The sequence below is a fragment of the Anomaloglossus baeobatrachus genome, unplaced genomic scaffold (genome assembly GCF_048569485.1).
Source record: "Anomaloglossus baeobatrachus isolate aAnoBae1 unplaced genomic scaffold, aAnoBae1.hap1 Scaffold_356, whole genome shotgun sequence".
In the NCBI taxonomy this organism is placed as follows: Eukaryota; Metazoa; Chordata; class Amphibia; order Anura; family Aromobatidae; genus Anomaloglossus; species Anomaloglossus baeobatrachus.
The window spans coordinates 216814-235829 of NW_027442917.1; the positions used below are offsets into that span (position 1 = coordinate 216814).

General features: G+C 47.0%; 1 protein-coding gene across 1 annotated transcript in view; it reads right to left on the minus strand.

The window, feature by feature from the left end:
• Positions 1 to 8142: 8142 nt before the first annotated feature.
• LOC142272822 (uncharacterized) overlaps positions 8143 to 19016 on the minus strand; it is a 28447-nt gene continuing 17573 nt past the window's right edge. The window contains exon 3 of the mRNA XM_075332514.1: positions 8143 to 9359. Coding sequence (XP_075188629.1) covers positions 8200 to 9359 — 1160 coding nt within the window. The 3' untranslated portion in view covers positions 8143 to 8199. The remainder of the gene's footprint in view (positions 9360 to 19016) is intronic.

Consider the following 19016-nt stretch of genomic DNA (forward strand, 5'->3'; position numbering starts at 1 on the left):
TCCTGAATGAATTTCCATAGCCAGAATCTCCTTTGGGGTGAGTTCAATCCTTTAACATTGTAAGTAACAAATTTAAGTGTCATTAATAAGATGAAAAGCAGGGGTATAAACTCCGTACATGCATTTAGACACGGCTTGCAATCTGATTATTTTACAGCCAACTTTTTTGTAATCATATGTTCCTGTAGGGAGAAAAAAGGAGTTAAAAGTAAAAATGTCATGGGTATCGTTGTACATAAATAACTTAAACATTAAAAATAACAGTAGGATTCAAAGTATTCTTGAACAGTAAATTACTAAAGGAGTGTATTGCTTCTTGGCTTGCAAGAGGCTACTCCTATGGGGGAAAGTCAACTGCAACTTCCTGACTATCAAGATCCTCTTTGTTGAACATCGAGTCGTAAAGTAGTCTATCACTAAGTCGGGTTTTTCTTCAATTCTTTTATGAAGTTTATGGATTAACATCTTCTACTGAACTGATGGGGATATTCTTGTTTTGATGAAAAATTAGTACTTTTGTTGGAAATCCCCATCTGTATTGGATTTTAAAGGGACAGTATCGCGTTTTTTTATTTTTGTATTAAAAATAGTGATTCTGAAATCAAGTATTTCTAATACAAAATGAAATTGTTGCTTATTTACTTTTTCTGTTATTCTAATTTTACTGTATGCACTGGGGGCCATGTTGGATTTGCTGTGTGTGTAACGACAGTTACACACTCCTTTATGGCAGCCCCTGTGCATAGAGAATAGTGGTCGCTATCCGACCCTATGTTTAAGGTTACAGTGGGCGTATGCTGTGACCTGGACGCGCCCCCTGGGCTGTCCAGATCACAGCAGAGGGAGGAGTTCAGCGCCATCATCGTGGAGCTCACAGCGTATGCTGTTTGCTCCACTTCACCCCTGTCAACCGCCAGGATGTGTGAGTACAGGCCGCCTCCCCTCCCCCCGTTACCGATGACACCGCCTCCCTCCGCTCTCCCCAGCCCCCGCTACTGCTACCGCTAGTGCCGCCCCTCGCCGTTCCCGTCTCCGCTGACACCCCATCCCTTCGCTATCCTCAGCCCCCGCTAGTGCCGCCCCTCCACCTCGCCGTTCCCGTCTCCGCTGACACCCCATCCTTTCGCTCTCCTCAGCCCCGCTAGTGCTGCCCCTCCCTGTTACCGTCTCCACTGACACCCCATCCCTCCGCTCTCCTCAGCCCCCGCTAGTGCCGCCCCTCCCCCTCGCTGTTACCGTCTCTGCTGTCACCCCATCCCTTCGCTCTCCTCAGCCCCCGCTAGTGCCGCCCCTCCCCCTCGCTGTTACCGTCTCCGCTGACACCCCATCGCTCCGCTCTCCCCAGCCCCCGTTACTGCTACCGCCGCCCCTCCCCCCGCCGTTACCGTCTCCGATGACACTTCCTCCCTCCTCTCTCCCCAGCCACCGCTCTGCTCGCCGCTGCTGTGTATGTGTGTGCCCGTGCCCCACTGCATGCGAGTACCGCCGCTGATGCTGTCTGCATGGCTGTGTATTATCCTCTCCTGTTTGATACTATCTGCTGAGCCGTGTATCTAATCCTCTCTTGGGTGATACACAGCTCAGCAGACAGCATCACCCAGGACAGGATTAGATACACAGCTCATCAGACAGTATCTAATCCTGTCCTGGGTGATGCTGTCTGATGAGCTGTGTATCTAATCCTGTCCTGGGTGATGCGGTCTGCACGGCCGTGTATCTAATCCTGTCCTGGGTGATGCGGTCTGCACGGCCGTGTATCTAACCCTGTCCTGGGTGATGCGGTCTGCACGGCCGTGTATCTAACCCTGTCCTGGGTGATGCTGTGTGCACGGCCGTGTATCTAATCCTGTCCTGGGTGATGCGGTCTGCACGGCCGTGTATCTAATCCTGTCCTGGGTGATGCGGTCTGCACGGCCGTGTATCTAATCCTAGCCTGTGTGATACTGTCTGCTGAGTTGTGTGTCTAATCCTCTCCTGTGTGATACTGTCTGCAGAGCCGTGTATCTAATCCTATCCTGTGTGATACTCCTGCTGTCCTTCGTGACACTTTAGACATTTCTGGTCACCAACAAAATGGCTCTGCACTGTGTCCCTACATGTCATTCTCTGTTATAATTTGTAAACACTCAGATTGGGAGGTGGAGGCGTGCCACCACACACAGGAGAGCAGACTCCGCCCACTTTACTACAAGCTGTAACGTGAGCTTTTTCCTACAGTGGGATTTCTGTAGGATTTCAGAAGCTGCTCCCCCTAGTGTTTAACAGTGGAAACAGTGGAAAATATTAAACTTTTTAATTTTTTTTTTTTACATTTTGCTCAATTAAAAAAAGAAAATAATATTTAAACAAAACATTAAAATAATATTACTTTACATTTTTTCAGGTATTTAATTTTTTTTTTTTCTGACGATACATTCCCTTTAAGTTCTCTCAGTGCCTGGGTTACTGATGAAATTTGTTTCCTCTGAATTAAAGTCTCCTTTGAAAGGTCAGCAAATAACTTCAGTCTTTCGTAGGGAGAAGGTAAGGTTTTATTGACTTTTAAATAGTTGAATAGGCCTTCTTTCATGTGGAAGAAATGGACTCTTAAAATTGTGTTTCTTGGTACCTCGGTTGATAAGAATTTCGGTTTTGGTAGTCTGTGTGCCCTGTCAATTGTTAACTCTGCATCAGTAATTGTGGGTAAGGTAGCCTGAAGGATTATTTTTAATATAGGTCATCAGATCCTCTTGTTTAACACTCTCTGGAATCCCTCTGATCTTACAATTATTCCTTCTATGCCGGTCCTCCAAATCCACCATGTCCAGTTGTTCTTTGGAAATCGCTTTTTCTTTTGTTAATTCAGCTATGTCTGATTCGTTTTTTTCAACCCTTGCATTGAAATGTTCCATTGTATGTTTTATTTCTGTAAACTCTTTATGCATATCCTTGTTAAGTTGAATTTTAAAACTTGCAAATGATTTCTCAAAAAAACTCTGAAGTGTGTTTATATCCATGTTGTTTGGGTTATCTCTATTGATGAATCCAGTATCTAAAATTGAAGGTTCGGGAGAAGTACTGTTGTCCCATTTCGTTCTTTGTTTGTCTGGGCTGTCGTTAGAGGAGGAAGAGTCTGTCTCGTAGTTCTGACTCTGTGGCAATATTGGGTTATCCCATTCAGAGTCTCTCATTTTCCTTTCACCTTTTCTTTTTTGTTTAGCTGGAAGATTGATCTCTATTTATATACGTCTCTTTCAAGGGTAGACTCTTTATTCTTTCTTGCTTATTCGTTGTGACATTAACATTTTATAATCTGCGAGTCTGATTGGTCAGTAATTGAATCTCCAGAGCATAGCATATATAGTATAGTATAGCAATCCTCAGCTAGTTATAACAGGTAAAAAATTGGTATAAATGAAATGCTATTAAAAAAATACGTAATTACTTACCGGTAATGTGTTTTTTCCAAACCCATGACAGCACCACGAGAGAGGATCCGTCCATTAAGGACAGGAAACCTTCAGGTTAAAAAGGGGCGGTCCTCTCGCCGCCTCAGTTTGATTACAGAGCATGACTCTGGACCAAACAGGTTAGTATAAGGCCACCACCAGAAAAAATAGTGGAAGAAGAAAGGAAGGTGAACCAACCGACAATCCCCAGTGCAGGGTGGGAATATAAGGGTGCCGTCATGGGTTCGGAAAAAACACATTACCGGTAAGTAATTACGTATTTTCCCTCACCCTATGACGGCACCATGAGAGAATTACAGCGAAAAGAAAAATTAGGGAGGGACCACAGCCTGTAGAACACGCCTCCCAAGGGGGAGGTCGGAGAAGGAAAGATCCAACCTATAATGCTTATAAAAGGTCGAGGGTGATGACCATGTGCTGAGGCGGCGAGAGGACCGCCCCTTTTTAACCTGAAGGTTTCCGGTCCTTGATGGGCGGATCCTCTCTCGTGGTGCAGTCATAGGGTGAGGGAAAAATCTGGTTTTCCTTTTAAATAGGCATTAAATGTAATTGTCATTCTTGTTCTCTGCAGATTATAAGAATAAAGACTCAGACATATAAGTTTCCTTTTAAATTTAATAGTATACACAGTCCGCTGTATTGAAAGCAATGTGATTTCTGAATTGAGAAAGCAGCTTTGTTAGAAATCCTGTATGAAGGCTCTGATTAGATGGCTACACTTCACCTCTCTCTCTAGTGTAGTCGTGGTTACGCTATTTGCGTACTGACTAGCGATGCAAAGATCACTAATAAAGTATTTTATAAAAGTTGTAGACTTCTTCAGAAACAGGGACAGCGTGTACAGGGCAAATCCGCAAGTCTATGGCAGGATACACTATATGCATATCTAATCTAGATACAGCAGACTTCCAAGCTTTAAAAAAAAAAAAAAAAAAAGGTAGAACAAAAAGGCTGAATGCTTTCATTAACCAGGTGAATTATTTAGTAAGAATATTTACTATTTATTTCAGAGATATTAGGCACTTTATAATTTTATTTATTTTACTGACAGGAATGAATCCAAAATGGTTGTTCCATTGGGAGTCATTTGTGTCGGGTCCCAAGTTTCTTTCCTCACGTTAGCCTTTGCCTGGTCCCCCCGTCAGGGATAGGTTTGTCATCTTATTCATCGTTCTCACACTGCTGGGATCGATTTGGTCCTCGAGGTCTCTCCCCACCCTTCCTTACTCAGACTTAACTACGATATTCTATCCTAACTCTTTCCCCCTTTTTTCTTTTTCTTCTTTCCTCTTTTAATGGCTCGGATATTTCCCCATTCGTAGGATTATACCCTTATAATTGCCTGTTATGTTGTATGCGAGGGGGTCTACTATTTCATCAGTTTTGTTGTTTCTTTTATGAAAACTTAATAAAATATTAAAACTGAAAATATTTGGTCACTACTTTATCCACTGAAGAGATACCTTCATTATCCTCTATTACCTTATCTGGTAGTGATGACGGACCTTCTAAAGAGTCTGACTGACTCCATGGGGCTGTGTCCTCTTCTTGGGTGCTGGGGCTGCAGTGGGAAGAGGCTGGGAGAGGGATGCTAGGGAAGACTGAACCTCCTGACATTTCAGGCTTCTTAATTCTTCAATGAGCGAGGGTTGTTCCTCTCTAACTACTCGGTCAGTACATGGTTGGCATAGTTTCTTATTATGGCCTGAAGGAAGCTTCTTGCTACACAACACATTTATGGCTGGAGGGCTTCTTCTTGGGTGCCACATTCTTGTCTCTACCGACCTTCCCCCAAGTTGCAGTATACTCACTGAACAGGGGGCTTTGCTGGGCTTCACAGAAGCAGAGTGGGTAGAACGAGATCACTCCATCCTCACTCCAGCCTGGAGAGTGCTCTCACTGGGATCTTTATGCAGTCCAGATGATATCCCAGCTTCCCACTGTGTGGGTGACTCCACCTCCTCCATCGGTCGGGAAGGGGGGAGGGGCACAGGCCACCTAATGGGGCAAGTTTCTGGTTTAGTGCCACGGGGCTGTGATTGTACGAGCGTTCCACAGTGGAATGCATGAGATCCGGAAGTGATGCTGGCAAGGAGTGCCCGATGACGTCACTTCCTGCGCGCCCCACAGCCATCGTGCGTGAGAGAGGAGGAAGTGCCAGAGAGCTTAGGGAGGCCACAGCAAGTGAGCCTGCTCCGCTTTACCGCTAAGAGGTGCAGGAGGGGCAGGCATGTCCCAAATCAGGAGGAGACGGGAGCAGCAATGGAGGAGGAAGTAGGTTGACTCAGACCTCAGCGGCCCGGCCACAGAAGCACCGCTGGTAACCTTTTCTTGCCCCAAAGGTACAGGAAACAACGCTGGAGATGGGGAGGAGTTATTTAACCTCTTTGTGTTTCCTGTCCCTATTAGGGCAGAGAGTTAACCTCCTGTATGCTGTTGTGGAGGGTGACTAGAGAAAAATAAGATGTTTGATATTTTCCACTCTTAAGCACTAGGGAGAGCAGCTGCTGCAATCCCACTGTAGAATTAGCTTACATTACAACTGCAGTAAAAATAGGTGGAATCTGCTCATGTGTGTGATGTCACCTTCTCCTCCTGTCCTGGGTGTTTCCAAAAGGATAAGAGAGAATGAAGGTTAGGATCACAGGGCGGAGCCATTTTGTTGGTGAGCGCAAAGTGATCCTAATGTTTAAAGTGTCACCAAGGACAGCTACATAGTACTCCTTAAATAGCGCTCTGCACTACCTGTACCAGCAATGCTCTGCCACACGCCCACCTGCAATGCTCTGCCGCACGCACGCCCCCCAATGCTATGTCGCACGCACACCATCCAATGCTCTGCCGTACGCACTCCCTCCCCAATGCTCTGCCGCACGCCCCCAATGCCCTGCCGCACACACCCTCGCAATGCTGTCTCATGCAGGCTCCCAATGCTCTGCAGCACGCTCGCACCCCAATGCTCTGCTGCACGCACACCCCCCAATGACTATCAATCTTACTCGGTTTGGGGCTCCATGCAAGATCTCACCTCATGGGGGCAAGTATAATGAGAAAAGTCAAGAATCAGCCCAGAATTACACGGGAGGACCTGGTCAATGACCTGAACAGAACTGAGACCACATTCTCAAATATTACCATAACACACTATGAGATCATGCATTAAAATTCTGCAGGGCACGCAAGGTCCCCCTGCTCATGCGAGCACATCAAGGCTCATTTGAATCTTGCCAGTGACCATCTGGATGAACCAGGGAGGCATGGGAGAAGGTCATGTGGTCAAGTGAGACCAAAATAGAATTAGTATTAGAGCATTGAAGATGGGTTGTGGCTAGGTCTTACAGCATGACGATGACCCGAAACACACAGACAGGGCGACTAAGGACCTGAGCCTAATAGAAAATCTTTGGAAGGAACTGAAACTCAATGCAGCCCAGAAACCTGAAAGATCTGGAGAAGATCTGTATGAAGGAGTGAACCAAAATCCCTGCTGCAGTGTGTGCAAACTGGGTCAAGAACTGTGGGAAACGTCTGACCTCTGTAACTGCAAACAAAGGTTTTTGTGCCAAATGCGAAGTTCTGTATTTCCATTGTATCAAATACTTATTTCACGCAATAAAATGTAAATTCATTATTTAAAAATCATGCAATGTAATTTTCTGTATGTTTTTTTTTTATTCTACATAATCAAAATGACTGCTGGAACACCATTGTAAATGTGAACAGGGTGCTAGCCAAAAATACACAATCTATGAAAAATGGAATTTTTTTTTTGTGATATTGCATAACTGCTGAGGATTATTTGAAAAAAAAGATTTTTTCCATTTTTCATATGGCTAGTTGTATTTTTTTATTCCTTATGTATCATAAAGGAGTTATGCTTGTTCATATTTCTCTGAATTTGGTGTGCAGCTTTCACTTCATATAGATTGCTTTTTATTCTGTCACAGTTGAAGTTACGTACAAGATAAATTACAGCCCTCTCCATTCTTTGCAGGTGGGAAAATTTGCAAAATTGTCCAAGTATCAAATTCTAATATTGTAAGAATAAGCTTCTTACCTTTTGATACAGATTGAGTTGCCCGTCTGAGGAAGGCCAGGTGGTTGGATCAGCGGTTCTCCGGAATAGTGGGTCGCTGTTCAGGCACTAGATTATGTTGTCGCCATTCAGCATGGGACATAAGATTTTGTGTGTGTGTGGTCCTAATTAAATTATAAAGATTATGTATGTATGTATGTATGTATAGGAGACGTCCCTCTGAGACAATAAAGTACCAGGAGTAGCTCTCCCTTTGTCTCAAACAAATAAAAGATTATATCATCGTCACTCATTTATATAAGACTATATAAACTTTTTAGTTTCCCATTCCTGAACTTCACTTTTAACAAAGAAACTGAAACTATACAAGTCCTTATCTAAAGTAAACAGAGGTCTCTGCTGCATTACACCAGGGGAGACACAGTACAGACTCTAAAAGACAAAATGGAGTGTAGATTTAAGAAAAATGAATTCTTCTCTCATTCAAGCAATACACAAATGGATGAATGAAGCGTACAACTTGGCTATAACAAAAAACAAAAAAAATTCTCTCCATCAAAAATTTAAAAAAAATCCAAAACAGTGTAAAAAGATGAATAGTTTGTAAATGATCCATCATATAAAGTACACAACCATAATGACGAAACATGAACTCTTTATTAACAGATAGTAAAAGTCTATTAATATTTACTAAAACAGACATTCTATTCATGACTATGGCTTCACTCCTGTGTGAATTTTCTCATGTCTAATAAGACTTGATTTCTGAGGAAAGCATTTCCCACATTCTGAACATGAATGTGGCTTCTCTCCTGTGTGACTTCTCTCATGTGTAATAAGACTTGATTTCTGAGGAAAGCATTTCCCACATTCTGAACATGAATATGGCTTTTCTCCTTTGTGTATTCTCTCATGTGTAATGAGATTTGATTTGTTAGCAAAACATTTCTCACATTCTAAACATGAATATGGCTTCTCTCCTGTGTGAATTCTTTCATGTTTAACAAGATATGATTTCCGAGCAAAACATTTCTCACATTCTGAACATAAATATGGCTTCTCTCCTGTATGAATTCTCACATGTTTAACAAGATCTGATTTCCAAGCAAAAGATATCTCACATTCTGAACATGAATATGGCTTCACTCCTGTGTGAATTCTCTCATGTATAATGAGATCTGATTTGGAAGCACAACATGTCTCACATTCTGAACATGAATATGGCTTCACTCCTGTGTGAATTCTCTCATGTGTAATGAGATTTGATTGGTGGGAAAAATATTTCCCACATTCTGAACATGAATATGGCTTCTCTCCTGTGTGAATTCTCTCATGTATAATGAGATCTGATTTGGAAGCACAACATGTCTCACATTCTGAACATGAATATGGCTTCACTCCTGTGTGAATTCTCTCATGTATAATGAGATCTGATTTGGAAGCACAACATGTCTCACATTCTGAACATGAATATGGCTTCACTCCTGTGTGAATTCTCTCATGTGTAATGAGATTTGATTGCTGGGAAAAACATTTCCCACATTCTGAACATGAATATGGCTTCTCTCCTGTGTGAATTCTCACATGTTTAACAAGATCTGATTTCCGAGCAAAACATTTCTCACATTCTGAACATGAATATGGCTTCACTCCTGTGTGAATTCTCTCATGTCTAATGAGCTCTGATTTCTGAGCAAAAAATTTCTCACATTCTAAACATGAATATGGCTTCACTCCTGTGTGAATTCTCTCATGTCTAATGAGATTTGATTTCTTAGCAAAACATTTCCCACATTCTGAACATGAATATGGCTTCTCTCCTTTGTGACTTTCACTTCCCTTAGCTTTCTGTGTTGAACTCCTGGTACCGTCATCTGCCATAAATAAAATTAAAGTTATAAGCTTTTAATATAACCTAAAACATACACAGACACACATAAATCCATATAAATTCCAAAGTGTGTAGTGTTCTACTTTAAAAGGCCTATGTGACAAAAAATACCCAAAATGACATCATTTTAAAAACTGCACCCTTCAAAGTGCTCAAAACGACATTCAATAAAACATATCTACAAAAGCATATCCGGTTGCACTCAATAATATAAGCATACTTTGGCATTGCATTACTGCTATAGAAATATTAGAAAAGAAGGGAATTTTGTTTACTTACCGTAAATTCCTTTTCTTCTAGCTCTAATTGGGAGACCCAGACAATTGGGTGTATAGCTACTGCCTCCGGAGGCCGCACAAAGTATTACACTTAAAAGTGTAAGGCCCCTCCCCTTCTGCCTATACACCCCCCGTGGGATCACGGGCTCCTCAGTTTTAGTGCAAAAGCAAGAAGGAGGAAAGCCAATAAACTGGTTTAAGCAAATTCAATCCGAAGGAATATCGGAGAACTGAAACCATTCAACATGAACAACATGTGTACACAAAAAAACAGGGGCGGGTGCTGGGTCTCCCAATTAGAGCTAGAAGAAAAGGAATTTACGGTAAGTAAACAAAATTCCCTTCTTCTTTGTCGCTCTATTGGGAGACCCAGACAATTGGGATGTCCAAAAGCAATCCCTGGGTGGGTAAAATAATATCTCGTGATAGGGCCGTAAAACGGCCCTTTCCTACATGGGGGCAATCGCCGCCTGAAGGACTCGTCTACCTAGGCTGGCGTCTGCCGAAGCGTAGGTATGCACCTGATAATACTTGGTAAAAGTGTGCAGACTCGACCAGGTAGCCGCCTGGCACACCTGCTGAGCCGTAGCCTGGTGCCGTAATGCCCAGGACGCACCCACGGCTCTGGTAGAATGGGCCTTCAGCCCTGAGGGAACCGGAAGCCCAGCAGAACGGTAGGCTTCAAGAATTGGTTCCTTGATCCACCGAGCCAGGGTGGATTTGGAAGCTTGCAACCCTTTACGCTGACCAGCGACAAGGACAAAGAGTGCATCCGAGCGGCGCAGGGGCGTCGTGCGGGAAATGTAGATTCTGAGTGCTCTCACCAGATCCAACAAATGCAAATCCCTTTCACATTGATGAACTGGATGAGGACACAAAGAAGGTAAGGAGATATCCTGATTGAGATGAAAGGTGGATACCACCTTAGGGAGAAACTCCGGAATCGGGCGCAGAACCACCTTGTCCTGGTGAAACACCAGGAAGGGAGATTTGCATGACAGCGCTGCTAGCTCGGACACTCTCCGAAGAGACGTGACCGCTACTAGAAAGGCCACTTTCTGTGAAAGACGAGAAAGGGAAACATCCCTCATAGGCTCGAAAGGCGGCTTCTGGAGAGCAATTAGAACCCTGTTCAGATCCCAGGGCTCTAACGGCCGCTTGTAAGGAGGGACGATATGACAAACCCCTTGCAGGAATGTGCGTACCTGTGGGAGTCTGGCCAGGCGCTTCTGAAAAAATACAGATAGCGCAGAGACTTGTCCTTTAAGGGAGCCGAGCGACAAACCTTTTTCCAACCCGGATTGCAGGAAGGAAAGAAAAGTAGGCAAATGGCCAGGGAGAAACTTCCTGAGCAGAGCACCAAGCTAAGAATATCTTCCACGTCCTGTGGTAGATCTTGGCAGAGGTTGGTTTCCTAGCCTGTCTCATGGTGGCAATGACCTCTTGAGATAATCCTGAAGACGCTAGGATCCAGGACTCAATGGCCACACAGTCAGGTTCAGGGCCGCAGAATTCAGATGGAAAAAACGGCCCTTGAGACCGCAAGTCTGGCCGGTCTGGTAGTGCCCACGGTTGTCCTACCGTGAGATGCCACAGATCTGGGTACCACGACCTCCTTGGCCAGTCTGGAGCGACGAGGATGGCGTGGTGGCAGTCAGACCTGATCTTGCGTAGCACTCTGGGCAACAGCGCCAGAGGTGGAAACACATAAGGGAGCCGGAACTGCGACCAATCTTGAACTAAGGCGTCCGCCGCCAGAGCTCTGTGATCGTGAGACCGTGCCATGAAAGCTGGGACCTTGTTGTTGTGCCGGGACGCCATTAGGTCGACGTCCGGCATCCCCCAGCGGCGACAGATCTCCTGAAACACGTCCGGGTGAAGAGACCATTCCCCTGCGTCCATACCCTGGCGACTGAGGAAGTCTGCTTCCCAGTTTTCTACGCCCGGGATGTGAACTGCGGATATGGAGGATGCCGTGTCTTCCACCCACGTCAGAATCCGCCGGACTTCCTGGAAGGCTTGCCGACTGCGTGTCCCCCCTTGGTGGTTGATGTATGCCACCGCTGTGGAGTTGTCCGACTGAATTCGGATCTGCTTGCCTTCCAGCCACTGCTGGAAGGCTTGTAGGGCAAAATACACTGCTCTGATTTCCAGAACATTGATCTGAAGGGTGGACTCCTGCTGAGTCCACGTACCTTGAGCCCTGTGGTGGAGAAAAACTGCTCCCCACCCTGATAGACTCGCGTCTGTCGTGACCACCGCCCAGGATGGGGGTAGGAAGGACTTTCCTTTTGACAATGAGGTGGGAAGAAGCCACCACCGAAGAGATTCCTTGGCCGCCTGAGAAAGGGAGACGTTCCTGTCGAGGGACGTCGACTTCCCGTCCCATTGGCGGAGAATGTCCCATTGTAGTGGACGCAGATGAAACTGCGCGAAAGGGACTGCCTCCATTGCTGCTATCATCTTCCCTAGGAAGTGCATGAGGCGTCTCAAGGGGTGCGACTGGCCTGGAAGGAGAGATTGCACCCCTGTCTGAAGTGAACGCTGTTTGTCCAGCGGAAGTTTCACTATCGCTGAGAGAGTATGAAACTCCATGCCAAGATATGTTAGCGATTGGGTCGGGGTCAGAATTTACTTTGAAAAGTTGATGATCCACCCGAAACTCTGGAGAGTCTCCAGCGCAACGTTCAGGCTGTGTTGGCATGCCTCTTGAGAGGGTGCCTTGACAAGTAGATCGTCCAAGTAAGGGATCACAGAGTGACCCTGAGAGTACAGGACTGCTACTACTGCTGCCATGACCTTGGTGAAGACCCGTGGGGCTGTCGCCAGACCGAAAGGCAGGGCTACGAACTGAAGGTGTTCGTCTCCTATAACGAAGCGTAGAAAACGCTGGTGCTCTGGAGCAATCGGCACGTGGAGATAAGCATCCTTGATGTCTATTGATGCTAGGAAATCTTCTTGAGACATTGAGGCGATGACGGAGCGGAGGGATTCCATCCGGAACCGCCTGGTTTTCACATGCTTGTTGAGCAGTGTTCGGTCCAGAACAGGACGGAAAGACCCGTCCTTTTTTGGCACCACAAACAAATTGGAGTAAAAACCGTGACCTTGCTCCTGAAGAGGAACAGGGATCACCACTCCTTCTGCCTTTAGAAAGCACCCGCCTGCAGAAGAGCACCGGCTCGGTCGGGAGGTGGAGAAGTTCTGAAGAATCGAGTCGGAGGACGAGAACTGAACTCTATCCTGTACCCGTGAGACAGAATGTCTCTCACCCAACGGTCTTTGACCTGTGGCAGCCAAATGTCCCCAAAGCGGGAGAGCCTGCCACCGACCGAAAATGCGGAGAGAGGAGGCCGAAAGGCATGAGGAAGCCGCCTTGGTAGCGGTTCCTCCGGCTGCCTTCTTTGGGCGTGACTGAGCCCGCCAAGAATCTGAGCTCCTCTGATCCTTTTGAGTCCTTTTGGACGAGGAGAATTGGGACCTGCCCGAGCCTCGAAAGGACCGAAACCTCGACTGTCCCCCCCTCTGTTGGGGTTTGTTAGGTTTGGGCTGGGGTAAGGAAGAATCCTTAGACTTGGACTGTTTAATGATTTCATCCAATCTCTCACCAAACAGTCTGTCACCAGAAAATGGCAAACTGGTTAAGCACTTTTTGGAAGCAGAATCTGCCTTCCATTCCCTTAACCACAAGACTCTGCGTAAAACCACGGAGTTGGCGGACGCCACTGCCGTACGGCTCGTAGAGTCCAGGACAGCATTAATAGCGTAAGACGCAAATGCAGACATTTGAGAGGTTAAGGACGCTACTTGCGGAACAGATGTACGTGTGACAGTGTCAATCTGCGCAAGACCAGCTGAAATAGCTTGGAGTGCCCATACGGCTGCGAATGCCGGAGCAAACGACGCGCCGATAGCTTCATAGATGGATTTCAACCAGAGCTCCATCTGTCTGTCAGTGGCATCTTTAAGTGAAGCCCCATCGTCCACTGCAACTATGGATCTAGTCGCAAGCCTGGAGATTGGAGGATCCACCTTTGGACACTGGGTCCAGCTCTTGACCACGTCAGGGGGAAAGGGATAACGTGTATCCTTAAGACGTTTGGAGAAACGCTTATCTGGATAAGCGTGGTGTTTCTGAACTGCTTCTCTGAAGTCAGAGTGGTCCAGAAAAGTACTCAATTTACGCTTGGGATACCTGAAATGGAATTTCTCCTGCTGTGAAGCTGACTCCTCCACTGGAGGAGCTGAGGGAGAAATATCTAACATTCTATTGATGGACGCTATAAGATCATTCACTATGGCGTCACCATCAGGTGTATCCAGATTGAGAGCGGTCTCAGAATCAGAATCCTGATCAGCTACGTCTGCCTCATCATACAGAGAGTCCTCCTGCTGGGACCCTGACCAGTGTGATGAAGTCGAGGGCTGCTCCCAGCGAGCTCGCTTAGGCTGTCAGGGACTGTCGTCCGTGTCAGAGCCTTCACCCTGGGATGCATGGGACCCCCCGGAGCACGGATTTGTTCCAAATGAGGGGGGCCAGGGAGCATTGAATCAACAGTGCCCATGGTCTGAGTTACCGGCCCGGACTGCAAAGTCTCTAGGATTTTAGACATAGTCACAGACAATCTATCAGCAAAAACTGCAAACTCCGTCCCTGTCACCTGGACAGTGTTCACAGGTGGTTCTCCTTGGGCCACCTCTAGCAGAGACCCCGGCTGAGCAAGTGCTACAGGGGAGCATTGCACCCTATGGGGGTCAGTGGAACCTGCCGGTAGAACAGCCTCACATGCAGTACAAGCAGCATAGAAAGCCTGTGCCTTGGCACCCTTGCTTTTTGCGGACGACATGCTGTTGTCTAGCCATCTAGGAGGGTATATAGCCAAGTATAGCGACCGTACAGTGCAATGTATAGCATACAAGCATAAAGTACAAATGAACACTTCGGCATTAGTGGGGTCAGCACTTCAGGTGCTGCTTACCGCCCGCTCAAAAGCGGGTGTGTGATCGCCAGAATCCTGTGACTGGGTGTCCCAGAGCTTGTCTCCCTTCTCCAGCCCAGACTGCAAACCGGAATGGCTGCCGGCGTCCTGTGAAGAGGGGCGGGCCATGGGCGTGCCCCAGACAAAGTGCGGGAAAACTGGCGTCCCACTGTGTCCAGTGAGGGGGCTGGAGTATGCTAAGCAGACTCCAGCCCTCGGCGCTGTCGTTCTGAACAGCGTCCCGCCCCTCCCCTGACTGGCAGGCCTGGGGGCGGGAACGAAACGAAACTAGGCCGCAAAGCCGGGGACTCGAGTAATAAGCGCGGCCGTCCTATGTGCACGGCCAGCGCGGAAGTCCCCGGCGCACCACAAGTCCCAGCCGCGCCACAGTGTAAAAACAGCCCGCAGCGGCCGGCGCGGCAGTTCCTAATACATAAACTCACTCAGCTAAGCTGCAGTGAGTAATAGCACAAGCGCTCCACGCTGTTGTCCCCGGCGCACTAACACACCCAGCAATGCTGGTGTGTGTGTGCGCGATTTGTATGGGGACACAGAGTACCTTAATGTAGCAGGGCCCTGTCCCTGACGATACTCAGCTCCATATCCAGCAGGTTCTTCGGGTCTGTGGATGGAGCACGGTCTCAGTGCCTGGAGACCGGTAAGATCCCACTTCACCCAGAGCCCTGAGGGGGATGGGGAAGGAAAGCAGCATGTAGGCTCCAGCCTCCGTACCCGCAATGGATACCTCAACCTTAACAAACACCGCCGACAAGAGTGGGGTGAGAAGGGAGCATGCTGGGGGCCCCATATGGGCCCACTTTTCTTCCATCCGACATAGTCAGCAGCTGCTGCTGACTAAAACAGTGGAGCTGTGCTGTGCGTGTCTGACCTCCTTCGCACAAAGCATAAAACTGAGGAGCCCGTGATCCCACGGGGGGTGTATAGGCAGAAGGGGAGGGGCCTTACACTTTTAAGTGTAATACTTTGTGCGGCCTCCGGAGGCAGTAGCTATACACCCAATTGTCTGGGTCTCCCAATAGAGCGACAAAGAAAAGGGATTAATACATAGTAATGAGAAAAATGAGTAAAACAACATAGGCATTGCATTACTGCTTTAGAGAGATTTGTAAAGTGAGATTCTTAGCTTATGTATTGACCAATCCATGTGAGCCCGATAACCTTGACAAGCACCTGACCAAGCACTCTGCCCTATAGCCAGGGTGTGTCCACCATCTTATTTAACCAGGAACCTATCTGCCAAGACATGCAGATTTTTAATCACACAGAGGCATTTAATATTAGGTTCCCAATATAAATGAGATCACCTTGTCAAGGTTATCGGGCTCACATGGATTGGCCAATACATAAACTAAGAATCTCTCTTTGCAAATATCTCTAAACAACAATTCAGTGCTTATCTTTTTTACTCAATTTTCACATTAGCTATCCCTTTTTTGTAATATTCCTACAGCAGTAATGCGTCACAGAAATTAAAGCAGTGTGGAAGGAAAAAAATACAGATTTTAATTTTTCCACAAAAGTGTTGCTGTAACCACAAATTTTCATTTTCCCAAGGGTAAGATAAGAAAATGGATCATAGAATTCTGTTGTGCAATTTGTCATATGTATACAAATATCCCATATGTGGTGGAAAACTACTGCTTGGGTCCACGGCAGGACTCAGAAGGGAAGGAGCACCATTTGACTTTTGGAGAACAAAATTGGCTGAAATAGAGGATGCCATGTCACGTTTGTAAAGCCCTTGATGTGCCTAAACAGTGGAATCACACCCCACAAATTATCTCATTTTCAAATCTACACCACTGAAGGAATGTATCTAGGTGTGATCACAGGCGTACTCCTATACAGGGCAAGGGGTCTTTAGCAGACCCCCAGCTATTATGGCGACCCATATGCACCCAATGATAAATGTTGCTGGGGTCGTTGGATATGTGGAGTGTTGTACCCCATAGGCTGCGAGCTGCGAATGCTGCTGTCAAAGATTGAAAGTTAACAGCAGTGGGTGAAGCCTACCTCCACTGAATAACTCAGGCATCATCTGCTGCCAATAACGGAAACTCAGCTTCTGAGCCCACAAGATGTAATAGGATCTAATAATACGTTACATATCGAGAAGAGGTTAAAGAAAACCTGGCAGCTACAAAAACACTATTTACCTGCAGATATAGAGGTAATCTGAGTACCCAGCATTTAAATGATATCTGGCTTATTCAAACAGTGTGTGACACTAGTCACTGCATGGACAAGCCGTGAGGCAGGGTTATCAAATGTTCTGGGGTCAGATACAAAGAGAGCATGCCGTGAACTAAGGAGAAAGACAAACGTGTGGTCAGGTCTGGGGTCAGAATATAAGGAGGATAGCGGATCAGGGAAAATGAATGGTCAGAGGAGGTCCAAGGTCTGGCAGCTATAGATCAGAGCACAGATAAAGGCCCCGTGTCATGTGGTGTTCAGGCCCACATTCGCGGGGTGCCGCTGCGGCATCGGACTCTGTTCACAGGCAACCTGATCTTAGTGACTCAGCCTCAGCTGAGTCCTTTCCACTACTTTCCAGTCCTGAGTTAATTCCTGTGGAGCGGTGTGTGGCTCCTTGAGACTCAGAAGGCTAATTTCTATTCACCTGTCTTCTCCCTATTTAAGGTTTGAGAGTCTGTTTGTTACTGCAGATGATACCTCCAGCTTATGCTCCTGTGATTTTGGTCTTTGTGGCGATCCTATTCTTGGTGACCAGTATACTGCTGTTTGAGTGGTGTGGAAGTTTCCCCGTTGTACATTTACTTCCTTCCTTACTTTATTCCCTCCAATACACGTACAGTGTCTCCTTTTTGTGTGCAGTGTGTATGAGTTTTGTTTTTTTCCTGTGTCTGTGGTATTTGTGGGGTTTGCATCTCCACTCCAGGTGTTAGATCAGGGTTTGGACAGGAGTTAGGGTTAAGCTGGCGCTCCAGACCTGGATACAATCAAGCCTACCTCTGGGATAAGGAACAGCACACAGACCCTAGTCTGCAGGCCATTTTTGGTTTCCCTGCTCCAGCTACCTTTGCACCTCCGTGATACCCTGGGTTTGGGACGGACTACTCAGCTAAGTAACTGATCACTCAGAACAGGGAACCCCTGAAGAAACCAAGCACCTCTCAGTTTCAGATTGAATTGAGCTGTCGCTCAACAAACGAACAGCTTGGCACGGCCCTGATTCCATAGGGAGGCAAAATGGTCACTCACTGCGTCTGAGGGGTGCTTTACACGTTGCGACATCGCCACCGATATATCGTCGGGGTCAAGGTTGTTCTGACGCACATCCGGCGCCGGTAGCAACATCGCAATGCGTAAAACCCAGGAGCGACGATGAACGAGCACAAAACAGTCAAAAATCATTTCTGTGTCACGTCGTTCATTTTCATAATGTCACTCCTGCTGCAGATACCTTGTTGTTTGTCGATCCAGTAGCACCACACATCGCTGGAACGACAAACATCTCCTTACCTGCGTCCACCCTCAATGCGGAAGGAAGAAGGTGGGCGGGATGTTACGTCCCGCTCATCACCGCCCCTCCACTTCTATTGGCTGGCCTCTTAGTGACGTCGCAGTGACGCCGAACGTACCTCCCCCTTGAAGGAGGGATTGTTCGGCGGTCACTGCGATGTCGCAGACAAGGTATGTGCGTGTGACGCTGCCGTAGCGATAATGTTCGCTACGGCAGCAATCAACACATATCGCATGTGCGACGGGAGCAGGTACTATCGCGCTCGACATCGCTAGCCGATGCTAGCGATGTCGCAACGTGTAAAGTACCTCTTAGGCCGGTTTTGCACACTACGACATCGCAGGTGCGATGTCGGTGGGGTCAAATCGAAAGTGACGCACATCCGGTGTCACTTGCGATGTCGTAGTGTGTAAAACCTTTTTGATACGATGAACGAGCGCAAAAGCGTCGTTATCGTATAATCGGTGTAGTCTCCATTTCCATAATACCGGTGCAGCGACAGGTACGATGTTGTTCTTCGTTCCTGCGGCAGCACACATCGCTGTGTGTAAAGCCGCAGGAGCGAGAAACATCACCTTACCTGCGTCCCGGCTGCTATGAGAAGGAGGGATTTGGGTGGGATGTTTACATCCTGCTCATCTCCGCCCCTCCGTTGCTTTTGGCCGCCTGCCGTGACGCCGCACGGCCCGCCCTTAGGAAGGAGGCGGGTCGCCGGCCAGATCAACGTCGTAGGACAGGTTAGTGCGTGTGAAGCTGGCGTAACGACAATGTTCGCTACGCCAGCAAACACAAGATATCGCACGTACGACGGGGGCGGGGACTATCGCACTCGACATCGCAGCATCGGCATGCGATGTCGTAATGTGCAAAGCCGGCCT